The sequence below is a fragment of the Microcaecilia unicolor genome, chromosome 3 (genome assembly GCF_901765095.1).
Source record: "Microcaecilia unicolor chromosome 3, aMicUni1.1, whole genome shotgun sequence".
NCBI lineage: Eukaryota > Metazoa > Chordata > Amphibia > Gymnophiona > Siphonopidae > Microcaecilia > Microcaecilia unicolor.
Window position 1 is genome coordinate 252,054,791 of NC_044033.1, and position 25,520 is coordinate 252,080,310.

Genomic DNA, 25,520 nt, shown 5'->3' on the forward strand with positions numbered 1-25,520 from the left:
CCCAGAAGAACATTACCCGAGGGCCCGTCTGTGAAGGCAAAGTGAAAGAGCTGTGGGGTGAACACATTATCATTGTTTATGGAGTCGATAATTCAGGTACTAGTAAAAGAAAATGTAGAGAAAGCTCGGGGACCTGATGGCTTCCTTCTGAGAATAGTGAAGGAGCTAAAGGGGGCACTGACCATACCCCTCATGGCTCTGTTTGACTTAGCACTGGAAACAGGAGAGGTGGCACAAGGTGAAAGAAGAGCAGATGGATCCCTGCTCAGTAAGAGAGGGAACAAAGAGGAAATGGGAAACTCCAGAGCTGTTCGACTGATGCCAACTTAATGGTAACGTTACTGAAACACAGAACAGTGCAACAGCTTGGAGACGGTGAGCTGTTCCTGTAGGACCAGCAGAAAAGTCTTGCCAAACAAATCTGATTTCTTGACTGAAGTGACCAGAACAGTAGATCAGCGGGGAGAAATAAATGTGACCTGTCTGGTTTTAAGTAAAGCTTTTTGACTCTATCCCACACAGCAGGCTTGTGTGCAAGCTGGCCAGTTAGAGAACTATTCAGGACCAGCGCAACCATTAAGCAAGACCAGGCAGTTGCCTGGGGCAGCCAAGAGCATCTGTAGTCAAAACAAAGCAATAGATTCCAACAGCCCTACAAATTCAAAGAACCATTAGCACATATTTAACCCACATTTTTAATAGGATTTGGGGGTAATTGTTGAGTTTAATTATCATAATCTTGGGGGGAGGGGCTGCAACTGCCTAGGGTGACCACCACACTTGCAGAGACTCTATTGGAGGAGAAGCAGTCTTGTACAGAGGGATGGGGTAGGGGGGGTCGTGGCATGCCTACCTCGGGTGCGATATAGTCGGGAGTGCCGCAGAAAGTCCGAGTGGTGGCTCCAGTAAATATATTCTCCTTGCACATGCCAAAATCTGTGATTTTGATGTGCCCTTCTGCATCCAGCATCACATTGTCCAGCTTCAGATCTCTGCATGAGAGAGAGAGAGAGAGAGAGAGAGAGAGAGAGAGAAGGTCGCCACAGTGGCGTACCAAGGGGGTGGGGGTGGGGGCGGTCTGCCCCGGGTGCATGCCGCTGGGGGGGGGGGGGGGGTGCCACAGCGTGCCCCTGTCTGCTCCCAGTTCGCTACACTCGCTAAATTCTCTCGTTCGCTGCAGCAGCTCCCTCCTTCTGCCCCGGAAGGTTACTTCCTGTTCCGGGGCAGAGGGCGGGAGCTGCAACGAATGAGAGAATTTAGTGAGCGTAGCGAATTGGGAACAGACAGGCGCGCGCTGCGGCACCCCCCCCCCCCAGCGGTGTGCACCCGGGGGGGGTGTCATTTCGCGGGGGGGGGGCCCATCAGTGATCCGCCCCGGGTGCCGTCGAGGCTAGGAACGCCACTGGGTCGCCACCTCTGAGGTGAAACAGATCAAAAGTGGAGTAAACTGAAGGGGGAAGGGGAGGCTGTAAATGGAACGTGTACAGTGGATAAAAGTCTGCCACAGACGCTTCCTAGGATAGCCTCACTTGAACGCTACTTGCAGGGTCTTGTTCAGTCTATTCCGCCTTTATTTTTCCATTTTGTTTCTAACAGTCCCCGACTATCTGTGGAACAGACAAATGAGGGGTACATAGGCACGAGGTCATGGTCAAGGCCAGCCCAGCCACTGGACAGACTAGGTGCCGCTCATGTTGGCAGAATTTGGGGGCAGCATAGAGCCTGCTGCCGTTCCCATCTCCTACCTCCTCTCAGGCCTACCTTTCCCATCCCGAAACTTCAACAACATTGAGGGCTGTGTGGTCCTGTAAGCACAGGCCTGCACTCAGCCACTGCAATTTTCACCTTTCTCTACAATGCAAACTTCCTGTCAGAAGGAAGTGCTCACTGTTTAAGCTTCTAGCTAGCTAGCTGGGCTGGCCTGGAAGGAGGAAAGAGGAGCAGGGCCCAGGGGCAATGGTCAGAGAAGAGGGGGGAAGGTACTGGATGGGGCCTAGAGCTAGAGAAGGGGATATGAGATGTTGGCTACCTAGGGAGGTTAGAGAGGGGAAGGGGAGATGCTGAAATATGGGGATTGGAGGAGAGACCTTAAAGACACCGGAGGGGGGGCACACAGCACACAGTTCATACATGCCCTTACACAATAACCCTTCTGACGTGTGTTCTAAATCAACGTAATGTGTTGGCCTACAAAATAAAAATACAGGCCAACTGAAACCGAATTTGCAGCCGAAATTTCCCCTGCATGGAATGAGCTCAGCCGCTGCTCCCTCCCCCTCCTCCCCACACACACTAAGACCGCCAGGGATAGACGGTAGCCCTGAGGGAGGTAAGGGGTGGGAGGGGGCTCGCTTTGCATGTGGAGAGGGAAGGAGGGCAGCAAGGTTTCGGTTCCAGACGAAAATGCCCCAGCATTTTTGTCAGTTTCGGTACTGAAATGTGGTCGACCTCTAGTTAACAAGTTGTAACAAGCGTTAAAACATCTATATATATATAATTCTCACCTCCAATTCTGAAGCTCACTGTGTGGCAGGGAAACACTGAAGCCCTGTACTGTTGTAGCCTGTCAGCACCACTCACTCTCACTTATACACCCGCCCACAGCCACGCCCCATCCAGACATAATTCGCAACCCCAACGTTCTAATGAAGCCCAAAGCTCCACCCACTTCCCTGAAGGGATCGTGAGTTCGTGGTGGTGAAGCCACCCCACTGACCATGTCTCTCTGCCACGCCCCCGCGTCAAACGTGATGACGTTGAGGGCAGAACAATTACAGTCAACTCATCGCTGAACGCAACGAACCCAACGGAAAGGGACGAGTTTCCCTCACAATCACCTGCCAGTACGCCGACGAAACAAAAATGGCGCCCACGACGAACGTAAGAAAACGACGTCCATCAGAAACACCCTCTCTCTCCGCACCCTCCCCGACGCTACTGGACCCGCTGCTCTCTCCCTCCCCCTCCCGAGTCGCTGCTGCACCCCCTGCCCCCCGCCCATAGTCCCCCTCAAACACCCTCCTCCACACCTCACAGGTTTTCTTTCTTTCCAGTGTATGGCAATGACGGCTGCACGGGCCACGGGAAACAGAGATTAACCAAATTGCCTTCCTTGCTTACGCCCCCCGCCCTGAGCCCTCCCTCACCCACCCTCCTTCCCGATGCTCATTGCCACAGCTGCTCGCCGTCCCGCCAACACCTCAACGACAAAGTGGATGCAGCACCTCAGAGGTTTGCTTTCTTCTGAGTGTATGGCGAAGACAGCCGCAGGGGGCAGGGGAAACAGAGATTAACCAAATTGCCTTCCTTGCTTACATTGCACTACATAGCCTTATGTCCACTCCTGTCTACAAACAGAGGGGAGGGAGGACCGCATGTAACTCGGAGGGGACACAGGAAGAGACTGAGGGAGGGAGGAGGGGGAGGCAATGGGAAGTTGTGATGTAGGTGATGCCATGGGGGAGGGGGGCAGTGCAAGAAAAATGCAAAAACCTCACCTGTAAATAATGCCTTTATTATGCAGGAAAAATAGACCGATGGCAATCTCTGCAGCATAGAACCTAGAAAAGGGGGAATCAGGGAGTGTGGGGTATAGAGGAGGGGGAGAGAATGGGAGAAGCAAGGCACATTAGATAAAGGAGATACATGTTTCAGACTCCTGTGGGGCAGATCAAGTGAGAGGAGGGGGATCACGTCAGACCACAAGAAAAACAGCTGGAGTTAGATACGAGTATGCAAAATTTTGTGCACAGCTTGGAGAATAGCCCAGGTACAGACCTAATTTAATTGTGTAGTTAAGTACCAATTATGGCACTGAGGCATCATTTTATAAACAACCCCCCCCCCCCCACCCCCCAGAGGCGTAGCCAGACCTCAAATTCTGGATGGGCCACTGGGTGGGCACATGCAATCTCTACAAACCCCTCCCTCCCCCAGTGTCAAGAAAAAACATTAAATATCTGAGCTGCACAGGTCCTCTAGCGACAAGAAAAATGCCCTCTTCTCCTTGCTCCAGCCGGCGGCACTGTGAATGCACTGCCGCTGCCCTCCCCCCCTCGCGCATACTCGGTTTTCACGCACGCATGAAAGCTGAGCGTGTGCGGCAGGGGGAGGCCAGTGCGCCTGCAAAAAAAAGCCTCTTTTTTTTTTTTTACTGAAAATAGACTTGCGGCAAAATGAAAATTGGTGTGCGACCATTTTGGCCCTGAGACCTTACCGCCACCTAGCGGTAAGGTCTCCTGTGTTAACCAGGCAGTAATGGTCTATAAGCGTAAGCCAATTACTGCCCAGTTAGTGCCATGCATCAGAAAATAAAATATATTTTCCGGCGTGCCTAGTGGACACATAGAAAATGAAATTACCGCCTGGGCCATGCAGTAGCCAGGCGGTAGTTCAAAACTGACATGCATAGGATGTACAAACACGCCTACACAGCTTAGTAAAAGGGTCCTTAAATTGCTTTGAATATCAATCCCAAAGCATTTAGACCCCCCCCCCCCTTCAAGCCCACCTACTCACATGGCATGGGGCTCCTTGAACTTCCCAACCTGTTGGATATGATACATCAAGTCTCCACCATTGACGTACTCCATTACAAAGTACAGCCGGTCCTGTGTGTGAGAGAGAGAGAGAGTGGACAAGTCAGAAGCCCCCGCCTGGAGTATTTCCAGCGAGCTAGAAGGGAAGAAGAGCGCGTGCCAAGGTTTTACCGTACCGCTGTCTGGAAGGTGGAGTGCAGCTGGGTCAGGAAGTGAGGGCGGTCGGGGAGCGCCAGCACCCGTTTCTCCACCATGGTGCATTCCACATCATCATCTTGGATGATCACGTCCTTCTTAAGGATCTTGATGGCAAAGAGCTCATCCGTGCCGCGACGCTCTGCCAGCATCACCTGGAGAGAGGAGGGTTCTAATGAGGAAGGGGAGGGATAGTCACAGCACCTTATCAAGGTGACCTGGTGAGACGGGTACTATTTATATCTAGATTTATGCAACTGGCTAAGGACAATATTCAATGCTTAACCACCTAAGTAAAAACGAACGTAGAGAGGACTGACATATGTGATCCTATTTGTCCGATCTCCCCAATTTTCTCTCTTGTACTCCAAAACTACCCCATCCCCTTCCCAGTTACTGTGTCATTCAGGGAGGTCACTGCTTTGATTTTTTTTTTTTTCATCTTCCCTCCCGATTCCAAACTCTCTCTCTCAGCCTCTTCCTTTCAGCATCTCTTCCACCCCTTTTCCTCGCTTCTCCCACTCGCTTGCTATGAAAAAAGAGCAGCCAGAACCGCAGAATATGTGGTGTCCTGCCAGAAACAGGATCGGAGCAGAGAGAATTTGGTGATCAGCACCAGAACCTGTAGAGTGAAGCAGGGAGAGTGAGCAGGACAAAAATCCGTGTAGAAAAATCGTATTTTATGTATTTATTTATTAGGATTTATTGTCCGCCTTTTTGAAAGGATTCACTCAAGACGGTGTACAGCAAGAAGAAATCAAATGAGGGGCACAGAAACAAGACTGAGAAACCTGGTGAGGAAAGGAGAGGAGTGTCACTGTGTGTGTGTGTTGGGGGGGGGGGGATGTCTACAATGTAACATAAGAATTATAGGCCTGTGGCTAAAAGACGGAATTAAAGCAGGTGAAACACAGTGGCAGGGCTGAGGGGAGAATGAAGTGGGTGGGCAGCATTGGTAGGGGTATGGGGCTCTGCTGACATCTTACAGCATCAAGCAGAACCACACATAAAACACAGCAAAGCATCACGCCCCCCCCCCCCCCCAACAAAGACACACTTCCCCTCCTTAACCTTGCAAGAGGTCATCTGGAATCTGAGAAAGATGGGGCTGGAGGGACCTCAAGAGATAATCTAGAAATCAGAGAAAGATAGGGCAGGGAGGGACCTCAGGAGATCATCTGAATCAGAAAAAGATGGAGCCAGAAGGGATTTCAGGAGATCATCTAGAACAGCCTTGTCCAACCTATAGCCCATGGGCCAGGATCTGGCTCTCCTTTTGGCTGAAAGAACCTTGGCAATTTTGAGGGAGGGAAAGCATAGATTCTTACTGTGGGATTCCTGCTTCCCTGCTGCGACTCATTCATCCGTCACCTTGAGCCACTTGGCACTAGAAGTACAGGTTGGTCTTGCGGTTTGTAACCACGAGACCAACCTGAACTTTCCAGGGCCTCGCAACTCAAGCTCGTGGACAAAGGAGTCATGGCAGGGAAGAAGGGATCCCGTGGCAAGAATCTGATGCTGAAGACAAATGAGGCAAAAAAGTCTGGGTGAAGGCAGGGAAGGGATGGGGGGGGGGGGTACATGAGAGAGATTGGGTGAAGGCTGGGAGGGAGCATGGGGGAGAGACAGCACACATGAACACGCATGTCTTGGCCCTCCAAATCGTATGAAATATTAAATATGACATCCGATAAAAAAAAAAAAGGTTGGACAAGCCTGACCTAGAATCAGATAAAAGATGGGGCTGGGAGGGACCTCAGGAGATCATGGGAGGTGTGGGGAGCTCAGGAGATCATCTAAAATCAGGGAAAGATGGAGCCTGGGAAGAACCTCGGGAGATCATCTAGGATCAGATAAAGATGAGGCCGGGATGAGTCTCAAGAGATCATCTAGAATCAGAGAAAGATGGGGCCGAGAGGAACTTAAGATTATCTAGAATCGGAGAAAGAGGGGACAGGGAGGGAGCTCAGTTGATCATCTACAATCAGAGAAAGATGGAGCCTGGGAAGGACCTCAAGAGATCATCCAAACTCAGAGTGAAGTGGGAATGGGAGGGACTTAAGGGGATTATCTAGAACCAAAGAAAGTCCATGCTGGCAGGCAGGGGTGGACCAACAGTGATCTGGACCCTCAGGCAATAAGGGTAATGGGCCCCTAACCACCTATCAAAAGTGATTAATATAGATGGTAGCTAGGGGAGAGTGGGCCCTCGGGCACTGCCCTATTGTTCTAATGGTTAGTCCGCCCCTGCTGGCAAGACCCTCTACAGCTGAAATAAAGTTCAATCTCTTACAAGAGGTGCCTGATTGTAGTCTCACCTTTCCAAAGCTGCCTTTCCCAAGCACCATCAGGAAGTTGAAGTCAGAAATGTGGAAGCGGCTGGTGCCAAAGAAGCTGATACGCTTGGAGTCGGTAGGACTGGGGCTGGGTGAAGGACCCCGCCTCACTTTCTGCAAGAGAGAGAGAGAGAGCATGTCAGGGCTTGTACAATTCAGACAGCCCAGAATAGTTCTCCATTAGGCTTTGGTGACCTCTGCACTAGGGTTGGCCAACTGCAGCCACTTGGTCAGCCTACCCTAGATGGAAAGCCATGTCAGGTCCCTCAAAGGCATGATTTTAACCCCATGAAATGTATGAGATTTGCAGTCTAGAGATGTCTTAGGCTTGTGATTCTATGACCAGTGAATAGGAAGCTTCAAGCTCCCTGCATCAAAAACTAGGCCAAGATCAGCCTCTCCCAAACCAAGACAGAGTCATCTGGTCACCTTAATGGTGATGTAGGTCAAATTGTATGGACCAGGCCTATGAAGGCCTGGAGGACTGGACTGCACACACACAATCAAGTAAATCACTGTATTTTATAGGAAGATAAAATACATACTGATAAAACAGTCTCCTAGCTAATACGGGATGTTCCTTTGGGAACCATTTCGCCTAAGTACTACAATGCTGCCCTCTGCTGGATAGGGACAGCAGTATACTTGCCATCAGAATTGTCATTTTACATAGATAAAAAAACAAACACCAATAATAAAGATCATTGAGGAGGAGCTGGATCCATCCAGGTGCCCAGCACTTCTTCCAAAAGGTGAGACACATTTTAAAAATGAATCTAGTGATTAGACAGTGATTTGGGGCTAGCCCTATGGGGTGGGTTACATATGCCCCCCTCAAGGGTTCTTTATTGTCCTCACAGCAGATGACAACAAACCCCAGGAAATCATGGGATACATATGTCCCCCTCAAGGGTTCTTTATTGTCCTCACAGCAGATGAGAACAAACCCCAGGAAATCATGGGAAAAATGTAAGTTAGTTAAAGTGCTGTGTGCTTCAGATTCTACTAAGCCTTCTTGAAAATTCTCTCCAGCAAGCATTTTTCATCAGAAAGCAAACTAAGGCCCCACAGAAGTAAACCCAAGAATGGCAAAAAAATATTTCTTCAAAAAAAAAATGGAGGATGCACGGAGTAATCTCTCGGGAGGCCATGAAGGCAAAAACAATACTGAAAGTCACAAAGGTCCGAGACACACACAGAAAGTTCTCAGATATGAGGGCAAAGCCTAAGATCAGGTAGACTGTGTACCGGGAATGGACAACCGGGAATGGACCGTGTGGTTTTATCGTCCATCCTTTTCGATGAAATTCAGTTTTATGCTCTAGGTTTTCTCTCTCACGCTCCCACTGTTGAGGATTCTCTTTGCCCATCCCAAAGTCACACCTCACTGCCCTACTGCTGAGAATTATCTGTCCCCATTCCAGGCTCTTGTGAATTCCAATATTATTTTAGGTACTCCCCCCATTCTGCCGAACTCCACTGGGGGTCACCATCCATGCATCTACTACTCCATCTGAGAAGAATGTCACTCTTAAATACATCCCTTCTCCCCTTTCAGCCCCTATTTCTAGAACGGACTTTTATTCATGGGCAATATCCAGATATTGTTTGTTACCTGAACAAATTTTTTCTGTGTAAAACATTCTGAAAATTGGCCTCCCTTCCCCTCCCCCAACACGTATGTAAAAATGTGTGCAGTAAAACAGGCAGGGTTGAATTGGGGGACTAAGTATTTTTAGGTGTCTACTTTGCATCTGCTTCAATGTGCTTGGAAAACAGTGCTTGCAGGCCCAGTTATTACTCTGTACTCATGAGCTTGCAAGCATGAGAGGGGGGGGGAGGCAGAATCCAAATTGCCCCTCCCTATTTACAGATCAATTTCACTCAGATTTTGAACCATATTATCAACTACAAAAATGTTGGTGAATTTTTTTTTAAAAAGGTAGAAATGGTTTTATTTACCTCATAAAATTCCATGGGAAAATTGCAGGCCTGAAGGAGAAAAGCACAAGGTTCAGCAGTTGCCCGATCAAGAGAAAGGAGGAGTATGAAGATAGCAAAAGGGAAGGTTGATAAGAGGGAGAAAAGAAAAAGTGAGAGGGAAGATGAAAGCCAAAATATACAGACGCGCGCTGGAGATCACCGTCAGGAGAACTTCACCTGCTCATCCACCACACACTTCAACATCTTGTCAACTGAGCAACTACGAGTCAACAAACCTGCTCAAGAAGTTGGGGGCTTTGCTAATGGCCATGAAAATTGTGAACTTGGGGTACAGTTGATTCTTTCTCCAAAAATTGTCTCCCCTTGGGAGTGAGGAGGTCTTTTGAGTGGTGTGACCCTCCCATGATACATGTGACTTTCTTGTCCCTCTCCCCATCCCGCAACTACCAACTCCTCTTGCACCATCATTTGTAAGAATAACCTAATCTGACATGTTCCCCCCCCCCCCCGATCAGCAATAGAGGGGGAAAGTGTCTGAGGAAACTGAAATTGGAAGGGGTGAGAACAGCCCCACACCCTCACCCTCTTCTTGTACCTCAAACTTTTGTCGGAGTCCAAAGTCCTCAGCGTCATCGGGAACTGGGACATTGTAATATTCACCTTCCTCCTGGTTTAGTAACTTATACCTGAGGGGGGAGACGACGGACAACGAAGGAAGACACGAGACGGGTGGGACAGAATCAACGTGAAGACATCCAACAAGACCATGAAAATAACAGATGGACAGCAAGAGTAAGAGCGAGAGGACACGGAGGGTTGAAAAGCAAAAATTGAGAGATACCAGAAGAGGTGAAGGGAGAGGAGAAACAGAAAGCGAGAGAAATGAGATGGGGAAATATGTGACGAGTGAGAGATGAAAGACCAGGGCAGAGAAACCCAAAAAAATTTAAAAAGGTAAACAGAGAGGAAAAAATACACCAAACAGAGAGAAAAGATAGAGAAAGAGAGAGCGAGGTTAAGACCACTGTCCTTCAAATGACCTTGGCCAACTTGAGCTTCCCGGTAGGGGCCAATGTACTGAGGGGAGAGGGGACACTGAGGCCAACTACTAATGGTGAGAAAGGAATGTCGTGGATAGAGAAGGGGGTGGAAAGAGAGAGAGGCCTTACCAGCCATCAACACCGTTCTTCAGGAGTTCGGATACGCCAAAGGACATGGAGCCCATGAAATCATTGCGGGAGGTACGGTCCCAGTCCCACACCTCCACAGACAGCCGGCGGTCCAGGTCTCCTAGCTTCAGAGAGCTTCAGAACACACAAACAAAAAAGGGGGGGGGGAGAGAATTCAAATGATTGAGTAAGGGGGTGGATAATAATAGTAAGACTCTTTGGTACATATCTCAGTTGCAGTAACGTTTAATGGAGAGCGACAAGGGTTTGATTTTCAGCTCAGTTCTCTGCACCTCTTGTACGCCGGAGTATGGCTGAGGATGAAGCTGAGTCAGTGTTCAAAGCCCTGGAAGGGGCTTAGGGAGGGGATTCTCGCTTACTGCACTGTGGCAACACCTGGTGGCTGCAATTAGCGCCTGTGGTAGTAGGATTCTGGAAGCGGACCCGGTGATAGTTCCCCACTGAGGAGATATTCCTGAGAAGCTGTGAATGAATACTCGGAATACTAGGGTTTCAGCACTGGTTCTGAACTAGAAGCCCAACTGAACATAAGAAAATTATCGGGTCAAAAAAAGCAACAAAACATGCAATTCTGGTCGCCGCATCTCAAAAGAGATATAGTGTAATTAGAAAAGGTACGGAGAAAGGCAACAAAAATGATAAAGGTGATGGGATGACTTCCCTATGAGGAAAGACTGAAGTGTCTAGGGCTCTTCAGCTTGGAGAAAAGGCGGCTGAGGGGAGAAATGATAGAGGTCTATAAAATAAGTACATAAGTATTGCCACACTGGGACAGACCAAAAGTCCATCAAGCCCAGCATCCTGTTTCCAACAGTGGCCAATCCAGCAAGATTCCCAAAAAGTTCAATACATTTTATGCAGAAAGAAGCAGTGGATTTTCCCCAAGTCAATTTAATAATGGTCTATGGACTTTTCCCTTAGGAAGCCAGCCAGACCTTTTTTTAAACCCCGCTAAGCCAACCGCCTTTACCACATTCTCTGGCAACAAATTCCAGAGTTTAATTACACGTTGAGTGAAGAAATGTTTTCTCCAATTCGTATTAAATGTACTACTTTGTAGCTTCATCGCATGCCCCCTAGTCCTAGTATTTTTGGAAAGAGTAAACAGACACTTCACATCTACCCTTTCCACTCCACTCATTATTTTATAGACCTCTATCATATCTCCCCTCAGCCGTCTCTTTTCCGAGCTGAAGAGTCCTAGCTGCTTTAGCCTTTCCTCATAGGGAAGTCGTCCCATCTCCTTTATCATTTTTGTCGCCCTTCTCTGTACCTTTTCTAATTCCACTACATCTTTTTTGAGATGCGGCGACCGGAATTGAACACAAATAAGGAGTGGAGTGGAACGGGTAGACGTGAATTTCTTGTTTACTCTTTCCAAAACTACTAGGACTAGGGGGCACGCAATGAAGCACCAGAGAAAACATTTCTTCACTCAACGTGGAGTAACCCTAGAGGAGGGTTAGGGTTCCTCAGGGTTCAGCATTGTCTCCACTACTCTGTATTCATTAGGCCATGCATTGGAAAATCTAGGTGTCTATTTTTGTAGTTACGTGGATGATATTACAGTCATGGTCCAACTCGCCTATTTGGATTCACTTCATTCAGCTTTACTTCAAAACATCATTAACTCCTTAGAATTGTGGATGAAAATGCTTAAGTGTAAGCTTAATGCAGGAAAATCTAAATTCTTACTGATGTAATAGAAAATAATGTGAGAATCAATCATGTTACAGACGTTCAAATATTTGAAAGGTATTAATCCACAAACGAACCTTTTCCGGAGATGGGAAGGCGGTAGAACTAGAGGACATGAAATGAGATTGAAGGGGGCAGACTCAAGAAAAATGTCAGGAAGTATTTTTTCACGGAGAGAGTGGTGGATACTTGGAATGCCCTCCTGCGGGAGGTGGTGGAGATGAAAACGGTAACGGAATTCAAAAATGAGTGGGATAAACCTTAAGGAATCCTGTTCAGAAGGAATGGATCCTCAGAAGCTTAGCCGAGATTGGGTGGCAGAGCCGGTGGTGGGAGGCGGGGCTAGTGGTTGGGAGGCAGGGCTTATGCTGGGCAGACTTCTACGGTCTGTGCCCTGAAAATGGCAGATACAAATCAAGGTCAGGTATACACAAAAAGTAGCACATATGAGTTTATCTTGTTGGGCAGACTGGATGGACCGTGCAGGTCTTTTTCTGCCGTCATCTACTATGTTACTATCCTGCTTATTTTCGAAGGAGAAGGGCGGCCATCTTCCGACACAAATCGGGAGATGGCCGGCCTTCTCCTAAGGCCGGCCAAACTGGTATAATCGAAAGCCGATTTTCGCCAGCTTCAACTGCTTTCCATCGCAGGACCAGCCAAAGTTAAAGGGGGTGTGTCAGAAGTGTACCGAAGGCGGGACGGGGGCATGGTTAAGAGATGGCTGGCCTCGGCGATAATGGAAAAAAGAAGGCCGGCTCTGACGAGCATTTGGCCTACTTTACTTGGTCCTTTTTTGTTCACGACCAAGCCTCAAAAATGTGCCCTAAATGACTAGATGACCACCGGAGGGAATCGGGGATGACCTCCCCTTACTCCCCCAGTGGTCACCAACCCCCTCCCACCCAAAAAATAAAAATTAAAAACATTTTTTTGCTAGCCTCTATGCCAGCCTCAAATGTCATACCCAGCTCCATCACAGCACTATGCAGGTCCCTGGAGCAGTTTTTAGTGGGTACTGCAGTGCAGTTCAGGCATCCCCCCCCCCCCCCCCCCCCCCCGGTTACACTTGTGGTGGTAAATGGGAGCCCTCCAAAACCCACCACAAACCCACTGTACCCACATCTAGGTGCCCCCTTTCACCTTTAAGGGCAATGGTAGTGGTGTACAGTTGTGGGGAGTGGGTTTTGGGGGGCTCAGCACACAAGGTAAGGGAGCTATGTACCTGGGATCAATTTGTGAAGTCCACTGCAGTGCCCCCTAGGGTGTCCGGTTGGTGTCCTGGCATGTGAGGGGGACCAATGCACTACAAATGCTGGCTCCTTGAGATGGCAGCCATTAGTTTCCATTATCGGCGAAAACCAATGGCGGCCATCTCTAATGCCGGCGATCTCTAAGGGCAGACCAAATGTTGAGATTTGGCTGGCCCCAACCATATTATCGAAACGAAATAAGGGCGGCCATCTTGTTTTGATAGTACAGTCGGGTACACTGCTTGACGGGGCCGGCGTTGGAGATGGCCGCCCCTGTCGGATTATGCCTCTCTATGTTACTTACCAATTTTCATCTTCTATAAAAGTACTGGGGGTTTAATTATTATTTTTTTTACATTAGTACCCCATGTTTTCCCACTCATAGCAGGTTCAATGTGGCTTACGTATTATATACAGGTACTTATTTGTACCTGGGGCAATGGAGGATTAAGTGACTTGCCCAGAGTCACAAGGTGCCTGTGGCTGCAGTGGGAATTGAACCCAGTTCCCCAGCACCAAAGTTCATCACACTAACCACTAGGCCACTCCTCGGCCCTTTTATGAAGCTGCCAACATGTGTCAATTTGGAGTTACTGCCCGGTAAACTGCATGGCCCAGGCAGTAATTTCATTTTTTACGCGTGTCCAGAAAATCATTTTTATTTTCCTACGTGCGGCGGAAACCGGGGGTAATCATCATTCTACGCACACAGATGGCTACCGCATGAGACCTTACCGCTAAGTCGACGGGTGGCAGTACGGTCTCGGACCCAAAATGGGCGTGCGGCAATTTTTATTTTGCTGCAGGTCCATTTTCAGCAAAAATATTTTTTTTAAAAAGCCTTTTTTTTTAAACAGGTGAGCTGAAAAATGGATCTGCGCTCGCCCAAAACACACGCCTACGCTTGTGCAGCCTGTTTTCCAGCGCACCTTAGTAAAAGGACACCAAAGTTACCTTTAGAATTTCAGCATTTTTCATTATGTATAACCTTTGGAGGGTGAGTAAACAGCGGCGTAGCCAGACTTTGCGGTGGGAGGGGGCCTGAGCCCAAGGTGGTCTGCCGCCCCGCTACCGCTGCCCCCCCCCTGCTGCTCCCCACCCACTGCTGCAGCAAATACCTTGGCTGGCAGGAGTCTCCAACCCCCGCCTGCAGAAGTCTTCCCCAGCGCCGGTCTCAATTTCACTAAATGGAGCGTGCAGGACGTGAGAGGGGGAAAAAAAGAGCAGGGCAGGCAACGTGGCGGCATCGGAGACCGGCGCTGGACAAGGCTTCAGCTGGCAGGGGTTGGGGACCCCTGTCAGCAAAACCAGGGGCCCAGAGGAAATTTGGGGGACCCAGGCCCCCGTGGCCCCACGTAGCTACGCCACTGCGTAAATATTTTGAACAGGAAAGCTTTCGCATTATAGTACAATCGCTGATCCCAAGTCTGTTAGACTACTGTAACATCATTTATCTGGTGTCATCTAAACAATTATTAAAAAGGTTACAATCCACCCAAAACACGCATTCCATCTGATATATTCTCTGAAGAGATACGGCAGTGTCTCAGTATTTTAGGAAAACTCATTGGCTTCCACTGTACGCTACGGTTTTGTTTAAATTCCTTCATCTCATTTCTAAGACTCTCTATGGGTTACCACCACTGTATTTTTTTTGGAACGTTTTGCTTTCTCGCAGAAGTCTAGGGTTACAAGATCAATAAATATGTTTGCTTTTCCTGCTCTGAAGATGTTGAAAAAATTCAAGTTACGTAACACTGTTTTCTCATTTCAAGCTGCTTCTCTTGATAAAGGGGTTTTAACTGTTTCGATCTCTGCTGTAAATTACAGACAGTTTCAAAAACAAATCAAAACTTATGTGCTCAGGAAATAGGTTCTGAATAGTAATGATTAGATTAGGGTATTATATCGTTTTTCTCGGTTTAGTTAGCAGCTGTATATGCCCGTGATGAATGATTGCTGTATTTCCTGGAAATGTCCAGTATCTTTCATAATGTAATCTGCATTGAACCGTAAGGTGTATGGCGGAATATAAGTTTCTTTTGGTTAATGTTTAATAAAACTCTGGAATTCATTGCCAGAGAATGTGGTAAAAGCAGTTAGCTTAGCAAGGTTTAAAAAAGGTTTGGATACTTCCTACCGGAAAAGTCCATAAGATGGACTTGGGAAAATCCACTGCCTAGTTCAACAATAAGCAGCATAAAATCTGTTTTACTGTTCTGGGATCTTGCCAGGTAGTTGTGACCTGGATCGGCCACTGTTGGAAACGGGGATACTGAGCTCGATGGACCTTCAGTCTGTACCAGTATGGCAACACTTATGTCCTTATATCACATTTTCAATAACAAACACCCCACCAACACCAAGCTCTGACACTGGTTCAGTACCAGGTAAGGGAAGAGTGTGTCCCTATTCTGGGTCACTGTGTCAGTACTGGTTCAGAGGGGAGAGAGTCCCCTAAGTCCATGCTGGGACACTGGGTCAGAACTGGTTCAGAGGGGAGAGGGTCCGCTAACACCATACTGGGACACTGGGTCAGTACTGGTTTGAGGGGAGAGGGTCCCCTAACACCATGCTGGGACACTGGATCAGTACTGGTTCAGAGGGGAGAGTGTCTGTACCATCATGTTGGGTTACTGGGTCAGTACTGGTTCAGAAGGGAGAGGATCCTGTAATAGAACATTATATCTTACAATATAAAAGTTTCATTCCAGATTGGGTTCAGGGTGGACTTCACGGTTCTGGTCTTCTGCTTGCTAAGGTTCTTTGGATCCGGTATCAGCTTCAGTTTCACGTAAGGGTCGGAAAGTCCATTTGGATCCATGGGGATCAGGTTACGAGCTTCTCCCACTGCCAAAGTAGTCAAGTCAGAAAAGAAAAATATGTTAGTCTTTCTGGAGTCAGACAGATGTACAGACGCGGCTTTTGAATTTGTCAAAGGACCCATGGAGTGGGGGAAGATTAGGTTCTGACCCATATAGAGACACTGCGCTGATTTATTTTAAAATATCCAGCCTGTCACCTCCGATTTAAAGAGTGAGTAGAAAACACCCCATCCCTTCCCCCCTTTTAGAAATGACTGACATGCCCCCCCCCTCAATTCCTGTGGTTGCAGCGCCTGGGCTAATGAGAGGTTGGCATCTGTCTTTGAATCCTCCATGTGGGTGGGCAGAAAGGGAAAGAGACGGGGGAGAGAGGGAGGAGGGAAAGCAACACAGTTTTGGCAAAAGAGAGAGCAACGCCAGAGAAAAGATCTTATAGAGGGGGGCAAGACGCCTGCGACTTGGGGAGAGATGAAGCCCCCTCCGCTCTCTCCTCAATTTTCATCATGAAGCAGAGTCACTGACCCCCGTTACTCTCTGCCTTTCTTTCATTTCTGCACAACTACGGAATTTCTGTGCCCATCCCAGGCTCTACCCCTCACTCCTTCACCACCGAGGATCCTCTGTTCCCAGTCCCGGCTTTACCCTTCCCTCCCCCACCACCGAGGATCCCCTCTGCCCATTCCTGGCTTTACCCTTCCCTCCCCCACCACCGAGGAGCTCCTGTGCCCATTCCTGGCTTTATCCTTCCTTCCCCCACCACTGAGAATCCTCTGTGCCCATCCCAGGCTTTACCCCTCACTCTCCCACCACTGAGGATCCTCCGTGCCCATTCCTGGCTTTATCCTTCCCTCCCCCACCACCGAGGATCCTCTGTGCCCATCCCAGGCTCTACCCCTCACTCTCCCACCACTGAGGATCCCCTGACTGTCTGATTCATACTTTTGATATATTGCAGTCTCTTTTTCACAATCCCACCTCTCTTCTGCCTACCATGACCCCCCTCCCAGTTCCTTCCCACACCTAAATACTGAACAGAATTGCATAGGCGCCCTGTATAAGAGGCTTGGGGAGGCTAAGCCTCCCCAGCCCAGCTGTGAACTTCCCCACGGCCACGCCTACCTCTAAATGCAGCCCGAGACAAGACTCAACGAAATCTTCTGTTGAGTAGCGCAGCGGCAGCCAGGAACGAGACCTGCCGTCGCTACTCTCCACCCACAGCCAGCATAACATAAGAAAAAAAGAAGCGCGGGGCCGCAGCAGCCTTCAGACATGCGCTGTCGGCTCTGCCGGTCTCTGCCCCGTGACGTCAATTTCCCGTTCCGGGGTCAGAGGACCGGCAGAGCCGACAGCGCATGTCTGAAGGCTGCTGCGGCCCCGCGCTTCTTTTTCGTCTTCTGTCAGCGCTGCTGTTAAGAGGCCCAGGCCGGAGGGAGAGGAGAGAACGTGGCTAATGGCTGGAAACGGTAGGAGGAGAGAGAGGGAGAGCCAGGGGGCATGGACAAGAGCAGTGGAGAGCCAAAGAGCGATAGGGAGAGAAAGAGGGGCCATAGAAAAGAGCAGGGGAGAGCCAGGGACATGGAAAAAAGCAGGGGAGAGCCAGAAAGAGATGGAGAGAGAAAGGGGGGCCATGGAAAAGAGCAGGGGAGAGCCAGAAAGAGATGGGGAGAGAGAGGGGGGCCATGGAAAAGAGCAGGGGAGAGCCAGAAAGAGATGGGGAGAGAAAGAGGGGCCATGGAAAAGAGCACAGGAGAGCCAGGGACATGGAAAAAAGCAGGGGAGAGCCAGAAAGAGATGGGGAGAGAAAGAGGGGCCATGGAAAAGAGCAGGGGAGAGCCAGCGACATGGAAAAAAAAAGCAGTGGAGAGCCAGAAAAAGATGGGGAGAGAAAGAGGGGACATGGGCAGGAGAGAGAGAGAGAGAGGCTGCTGGGGAGAAACTGGGGGAGACCCTAGCTGTCAGACTGAGAAATGCTGGCTGGATGAAAGGAAGGAGAAAGAGGAAAATGCTGGAAGGAGGGGTCAGAATGAGGGAAGGCGCTGGTAGGAAGGGACAGAGGAAAGACACTGGAAGGATGGGGTGAGAGAGGACATGCTGAATGGAAAAGGGTCAAGAGAGAGAACTGTCTAGAAGGAAGGGGAGACAGAGGGAGACAATGGACGGAAGGATTGGGAGAGGGTAATGGGTGGAAGGATGGAGAGAGAAAGAGGGATGACACTGGATGGAAGGGTAGGAGAGAAAGAAGGAAGGTGCTGGACATGGATGGAGGGGAGGGAAGTATATGCACATGGATGGAGGGGAGTGAGGAGAAATGCTGGATGTGGATGGAGGAGAAACTGTTGAATTTAAGAGCTGGATCGGGATGCTGAAGGATAGGGACAAGGCTCCAGATGGTAGACAGGACGCATAAGGACACAGGAGGATGGTGGACATAGTGAGAGAAAAAATATCAAATGGAAAGAAGACGCTGCATAAAACAGAAGACACTGGGACCAAAGCGAATAGAAAAACTAAATGATCAGACAACAAAGGTAGAAAAAAGTATTTTATTCAGAATTTATTAACTGGAATATGTCAGCTTTTGGAAATGTGCACCTGTGATATTTTTCATGTAAGTTTCCATTGTTCTAGTATTGCTGCATGCTGAGTCTGACTTCTTGAGGTAACTTTCCAGTTCAGTATTTTGCCTTCACGGTGCAGTATTCTGCTAGCGTGTAGTATTTTCAGCCCTTTTTGGTGTTTTTTTGTTTCACTAGGTTGTGCACTGGTGTTTTAGAGCCCGGTGTAATTACAGTGCTGCCTTTCCATGCATAAGGTTGTAGCTTGTCCTGTCCTTGGAATTAGTACTGTTATGGTTTGGTAAGGTTATGAGTGTGCTTTTGCACAAGTTTGTGTATAGTGTTTTGCAGTGGAGAGATTGTGTATTGGCCTTACTGAAGTGGCACCAATTCATCAGAAAGGGTTTTAGAGCCTAAATCATGACACACTACCTCTTGAAGGATCTACATAAAAGGAGCTCATTGTGAACACTTTCCACCCTAAAAGGGTGTTTTGTGGCTCTACATGAGAATTGTGATATTATGATCCCTTGTTTCATATTGTTGACGGTCTGCATTTTCCATATGGGTGGTATATTGGTTTATTAGGGTCTGCCCAGTGTTATGGTACAGTAAGGTTTATGAGTGTGTTTTTGCACAAATTTGTGCATAGTGTTTTGCAGTTGAGCAATTGTGGTTAGTACATGCTTTGAGCAACCACTTTATTCTTTGACATATGATACATATTTAATATCTAAATTTAATAAAAGGTATTAATTGTGACTTATTTTTTACTTATTTTTTTTCTATGTTGTCAGACAATTATGGATGTAAGCCCCGCCCCTGGCCCCACCCCTAACCCCACCCCATTTAGCCTCCCCAAACAGTTGGGCCACCGACCGCCTATGCAGAATTGGTACCAGGTCGGGATCCCTGTGGCACTCCACTGATCACCTCTCTAGGTGAACTCCATGTTTCTGTCATCTAGCACTCAGTCAGTCTCGACTTCATCTGCCAGCTCCAGGCTGCTCTGTTTATTCATGAGCCTTCTATATGGAACAGTTTCCAAAGCTTTGGTTAAAATCCAAGCAAGATCCCATCTGGTCACCGAATCAAAAAAATCTCTCTGTGGTAAAGCCACGCTGCCACTGATCTTACAGCCCAGTGGACTGTAGATACGTCACCATCCGTCATTAGAGTAAAATCACCTACCACCACCCTTACAGCCCCAAAGGACCCCTCTCATCTCAAAGGATCTCCTGAACAGATCCACTGACGAACTCATCAGAACCTCGACAAGCTCTCCCAGTATCAGGGCGGCCGACTAGGATACTGGACGGCCAGCGCAAGCCATCCACCATGCAAGCCCGTCAATGAAAAATGTGATTTGAAAGCGCAAAACCCCTCCGCGAAAAACTGCATTGGCTCCCAATCAAAGAACGCATTGCCTTCAAAATCTGTACCCTGGTCCACAAGATTATCTACGGTGAAGCCCCGGGATACATGACAGACTTGATCGACTTTCCAACTAGAAACACATCAGAATTAACACGAACATATCTAAATCTGCACTACCCAAGCTGCAAAGGACTTAAATACAAATCAACTTACGCATCCAGCTTTTCCTACATAAGCACACAATTATGGAACGCACTACCAAAAGCCTTGAAAACAACGTATGACCACCTAAACCTTCGGAAATCACTAAAAACTAACCTGTTCAAAAAGGCATACCCTACGGATCCGACTTAAATGCCTGAACTCTGCATCACAATGAAACCAAAGCACGTAATGGACATTTTTATTTATTTTTTTGTTACATTTGTACCCCACGCTTTCCCATTCATGGCAGGTTCAATGCGGCTTACATATTGTATACAGGTACTTATTTGTACCTGGGGCAATGGAGGGTTAAGTGACTTGACCAGAGTCACAAGGAGCTGCCTGTGCCTGAAGTGCATAACTCTTCCGCTCTACGATTCCCTAATGTGTCTGTTCCACACGAACCTTATCCTACCACATGACTTTATATTTGCTCATACCGGAGTTGGCGAGCGCCTCGCCAGTACTATGCAAGCCACGTTGAGCCTGCAAATAGGTGGGAAAATGTGGGATACAAATGTAACAAATAAATAAATAAGTGAATTTTTTCTGCCCTAGACACTAAGTTCAACAATCATAACGAACCCAGTATCACCCAGCCCAGAACAATTGTGTAAAAAATACTCATAAGGGATGCCTGCACCTGTAAATATTAAACTGTGTCCTGATTACATAGGTACATACAAAACAATGACCTATTTGAAAAGGACCCAGATGGTTCTTTGAGTCTGTGTAGCTGTCCAGATCTATTTAGTTTGCTGCTGCCCTAGGCAAGTGCCTAGTTTGCATGACGGTTAAGCCGGCCCTGTACAACACTGCAGGGTGCGTGGAAGGGAGACAGAGAAGAGCAATGAGGAATAAGAGACTCTGCCTCCCTCACAATGACTGCACGGGAGAGTTTACGGATCACTATTGCGTCGCAGAGCACTTAAAAAAAAAAAAAAAAAGTTCACCGAAGCCTGCTTTTCTAAAACAAACACACAATGAAATGCAATATACTGCCAACAGTTCCCCCGCCACCCACGCAGCGAGGAGGGAGGAGGGAGCAGTGCACACATAGCCCAGGCCAGCAGCTGCTCTTATCACTAGCTTCCCTCACACACTCACGTGTGCCCCACACACGCACACACTGACCCGTCTGTCACAGCGCAGGGACCCCACGGGCAGGCCACGGTACTACTTTCCCTCTGCAGCTCGTCAGTTCACTACTACTACTACTACTACTACTTAACATTTCTAGAGCGCTACTAGGGTTACGCAGCGCTGTACAAATTAACAATAAGGACGGTCCCTGCTCGGAAGAGCTTACAATCTAAAGGACGAAATGTCAAGTTGGGGTAGATAAGTTTTCTGAGAGGAGGTGTAGTGATTAGGTGCCGAAGGCGACATTGAAGAGGTGGGCTTTGAGCATTGATTTGAAGATGGGTAGGGAGGGGGCTCAGATTCCAAGCAGTCACGAAATTGGTGGTGTAGGGGGGTAAAACCGGGACCCTGCTCGGCCTTCCCCCTCCCCAGCGGGCCTGGAGCCCACTGATTATTTTCTTTTGATGAGTGAAGATTCGTGAGGAAGAACAACCACCGAGGTAACAAAAAAAACGCACCAGATGGGAAAACCAGATGCGGATGCAAAACAACTAGTGGTTTGATTTGCATCCGCATCTGGTTTTATAGCCACTTTCTCTTCCCTGGTGACCTTATGCCCTGCCTGAACCCATTCCATCGGCCCCCAAAAGACCATGAAACTTGCTCAAGGGGAGAGGGGAACAAGGGAGGGATTAGTGCAAGGTTAGGAAAAGTTTCTAGAACATATTTGAAAAAAGGGTTAGATTTTAATTTTAAATGTAATTGCTTGCTTTTCCAGACCAGCGTTCAAGGCATATTATGATTCTGGTGGGGCAGGGTATCTCCCTCCCCCAGAGAGCTTACACTCAAAGCTGTACGTGAGGTAAGGGAGACTGAGCTGACTTGCCCAAGGTCACAAGGAGCATCAGTGGGAGAAGTGGGGATTGGAACCCTTGTTCTCAGCCCAGGGCTGTAACGACTTTGCCCATTAAGCATGAAGGAAGCTTGCTATCTCCCCCTGCTCGGGATCTGAGTTCCCCATCTCCACACTGCAAATGAAATAAGGGAATGTGGTTTCTCCACCAGATGGCGCTGTGTTGCCAAAGAAAAACTGCAGGATTCCCCCAGAAACCATTTTCAAAAGGTTTATTTTAAGACAGAGCCCTTATTAAAGGCAGTGAAGCTCAAAACCAGGGGCGTATCTGCGTGGGGCCACAGGGGCCTGGGCCCCCGCAGATTTCGCCCTGGACCCCCCCTACTGCCGCCGTGGGTACCTTTGCTGGCGGGGGACCCCAACCCCCACCAGCCGAGGTCCGCTTCCTCCTGCCGCTGCGAGGTTTTTTAAGTTCATCGGGATTCGTCCTCCGTCACTCTGTGCTGCTGTTCAAAGAAGCTGCTAGCTAAATGCAGTTTCGGACTGAGTCTGACGTCGCTGCTGCACGTTGTACATGAGTCTGACGTCCTGCACATACAACGTGCAGCAGCGACGTCAGACTCAGTCCGAAACTGCATTCAGCTAGCAGCTTCTTTGAACAGCAGCACAGAGTGACGGAGGACGAATCCCGATGAAGAACTTAAAAAACCTCGCAGCGGCAGGAGGAAGCGGACCTCGGCTGGTGGGGGTTGGGGTCCCCCACCAGCAAAGGTACCCATGGCGGCAGGGGGGGGGGGCGGAAATGGCGGCGGCTGGGGGGGGGCTATAATGTGCCCCCTCACTCTGGCTTCGGCCCCCGCTACCGCCGACTTTCAGATACGCCCCTGCTCAAAACGCAAGGAAATAAAGCCCCTTTGCCTCCAAGGTCACAGAGTGGGATTTGAACCTGCATCCCCTCTCTCCGTCTACAGTACAGCAGGACACCATTCCCTATGTCCTTCTCTTTTGACCTCTCTGTTTGCCCTGGTTCACCCTTTCCTGGCCATCTATTCACCCTCCCCCCCATGACCCCCAGGCTCACCTGTGACCTGTATGTCCTCCGGGCCCATGGCCTCCGCCTTGATCTGCAGTCGTCCACGCCGTTCTGTGTGGTCGACGCCGCAGAGACTGGGCACGTTCTGGACACATCGCTTATGGACGTTCATCTCGCAGCCTGAGTGGGTTGGGGGTCAAAGAGGGGAGAGAATAGCAAAAAAGTGAATTGGCAGGAGGGATTTATTTATTTATAATCTGGCTATTTCCAAAATTCAAAGCGGTTCGTAAGGGATAGGAGAGCAGACCTCCAACCCCTGCAGTATCCCCAAGTTTTACAAAACCCGGGATTCACCTTGCCCCAGAGAAAGAAGTGTGCGGGTCCTACTGGGGACTCCGGAACACTTTTTGGAAAACCAGGGCTGATTTGCAATAACGCCTGGAGGCAAGGAACATATGGAGGAGTCTCAGCCCTTCTCTGGATGCGCCTCACATTGGCCGGATAAAAAGGAATCATAAAAAGGAAGATCTGCCTTTGAAGCTGGGAATCGGATCTCTTAAAAAAAAAAAACTATTAAATATATATATCTGTAACTCAGTCTTCGACAGGAACCCAGAAAAAAAGCAGGAGGAAATTTTTTTTTAAAAGTGACGACCAAAGCCAGAAGGATGCTTGGGTGCATAAAGAGAGGCATGACCAGCAGGAAAAAGGAGGTGATAGTGCCATTGTATAAGTCTCTGGTGAGGCCTCATTTGGAGTACTGCGTGCAGTTCTGGAGACCGCACCTATGGAAAGATATAAACAGGATGGAGTCGGTCCAAAGAACGGCTATGAAATTAGTAAGCAGTCTTGAATGCAAAAATTATAGGGACAGGCTTATGAACCTCAACATGTATACGCTGGAAGAGAGGAGGGAGAGAGGAGACATGATAGAAACGTTTAAAATATCTCAAGGGCATTTATGTACAGAAAGAGAGCCTTTTTCAAATGAAGGAGAGCTCTGGAATGAGGGGGCATATGACAAAGTTAAGAGGGAATAGGCTTAGGAGTAACCTAAGGAAGTATTATTTCACAGAAAGGGGGGTAGAGGCGTGGAATGGCCAACCGGGGGAGGTGGTGGAGTCGAGGACTGTTCCAGAATTTAAAAAGGCATGGGATAAGCATGTGGGATCGCTTAGGAACAGGAAGAATTAGGGGTTACCGAGGATGGGCAGACTGGATGGGTCATATGGCCTTTATCTGCCGTCATGTTTCTATGTTTCTATTTTTAAACTAAAGGTACAGTGAAATCTGGGCTTGGCGTATTGTAACATGGAATTTTCCGCATGTCATAGCCCAGATTTAAAGTGGCTCTTTTTGTTTTCTGGGGGGTTTTTTGGGGGGAGGGGGGGGTTGCAAGTCGTGCATGTACCTGCAAAAAATTGACAGTCCTCCTGCGATAACCCTGCGTTATCCATTTACACGTGCGCTAATTCTAACATGCTAGTAGCTGGATAACATGCGAACGCCCACTCTCCCTCCATGCCCCCTCCGAAAAATAGTTTAAAAAAAAAAATAGGGAACACACTAATCGGCAAAACTACTGCAAAATGCATAGCCTGTCCTTGTGTGTTAACGGCTTAGGAGGGAATTGAGTATATGGCGGTGAAATTGACGTACCTTACATAGAATAGTGCTTAGCATGGATCCTGCACCTAACTTTCGGGCATTGGATTTACACCTGAAGATCTGTAAGTGCCAGCACATGTTAAGGTGGTATTCGATAATTCTACTACTAATCATTTCTATAGTGCTTCTAGACATACACAGCACTGTACACATTATATGCAGGTACTTTCTCTGTCCCTAGAGGGCTCACAGTCTAAGTTTTTGTACCTGGGGCAATGAAGGGTTAAGTGACTTGCCCAAGGTCACAAGGAGCTGCAGTGGGAATCAAACCCAGGTTGCCAGGATCAAAGTCTGCTGCACTAACCATTAGGCCACTCCTTCCTCCCTGGTGCAGCTTTTCTGAACACCTCACCATGCTTGTGGCCATGCCCCCTTTTCAGACACACGCCATGGGAGGCGCCGTGCCTTACAGAATAGCGAGCAGCCAGACGCACGCGCAAATTTTGATGAGTGCCAATTAACGTCAATTATCGACGATTCAGAGTTCATTATCCATTTTATTTGCGCGCACATTTCGGAAGCGCATGACACCATATGCAGAATCCGGGGATTAGCATCCTTTTTACACCTTTATTTTCAGTTGTGCTGGATACAGATCTTTCAGTCAGGACACAAAATGGGTATTTTTAAGAGGTGTGGAAAGGATTATGGACGTTATGGATTATTTTTTGTTTGTTTTAATTTAATTTATACTGAAAAGGAGGCTTAAGCAGCTTAATTGTCATAGAGGCTCATAATTTCCTTTCTCTGGAGAGGTTTAAAGAGAGG

The 25,520-nt window shown here is 48.4% G+C and overlaps 2 protein-coding genes across 2 annotated transcripts in view; both read right to left on the reverse strand.

Annotated features, from left to right (window-relative positions):
• The window catches only part of LOC115466521 (sulfotransferase family cytosolic 2B member 1-like), a 1,032,539-nt gene that overhangs the window by 675,903 nt on the left and 331,116 nt on the right, over positions 1 to 25,520 (reverse strand). The window lies entirely within an intron of this gene.
• PRKCG (protein kinase C gamma) overlaps positions 1 to 25,520 on the reverse strand; it is a 44,677-nt gene that overhangs the window by 7,648 nt on the left and 11,509 nt on the right. The window contains exons 5-14 of the mRNA XM_030197829.1: positions 23,133 to 23,264; positions 15,848 to 16,004; positions 10,183 to 10,317; positions 9,609 to 9,699; positions 9,032 to 9,061; positions 7,052 to 7,183; positions 4,715 to 4,888; positions 4,519 to 4,610; positions 3,498 to 3,560; positions 854 to 992 (exon numbers count right to left, since the gene is read on the reverse strand). Coding sequence (XP_030053689.1) covers positions 854 to 992; positions 3,498 to 3,560; positions 4,519 to 4,610; positions 4,715 to 4,888; positions 7,052 to 7,183; positions 9,032 to 9,061; positions 9,609 to 9,699; positions 10,183 to 10,317; positions 15,848 to 16,004; positions 23,133 to 23,264 — 1,145 coding nt within the window. The remainder of the gene's footprint in view (positions 1 to 853; positions 993 to 3,497; positions 3,561 to 4,518; positions 4,611 to 4,714; positions 4,889 to 7,051; positions 7,184 to 9,031; positions 9,062 to 9,608; positions 9,700 to 10,182; positions 10,318 to 15,847; positions 16,005 to 23,132; positions 23,265 to 25,520) is intronic.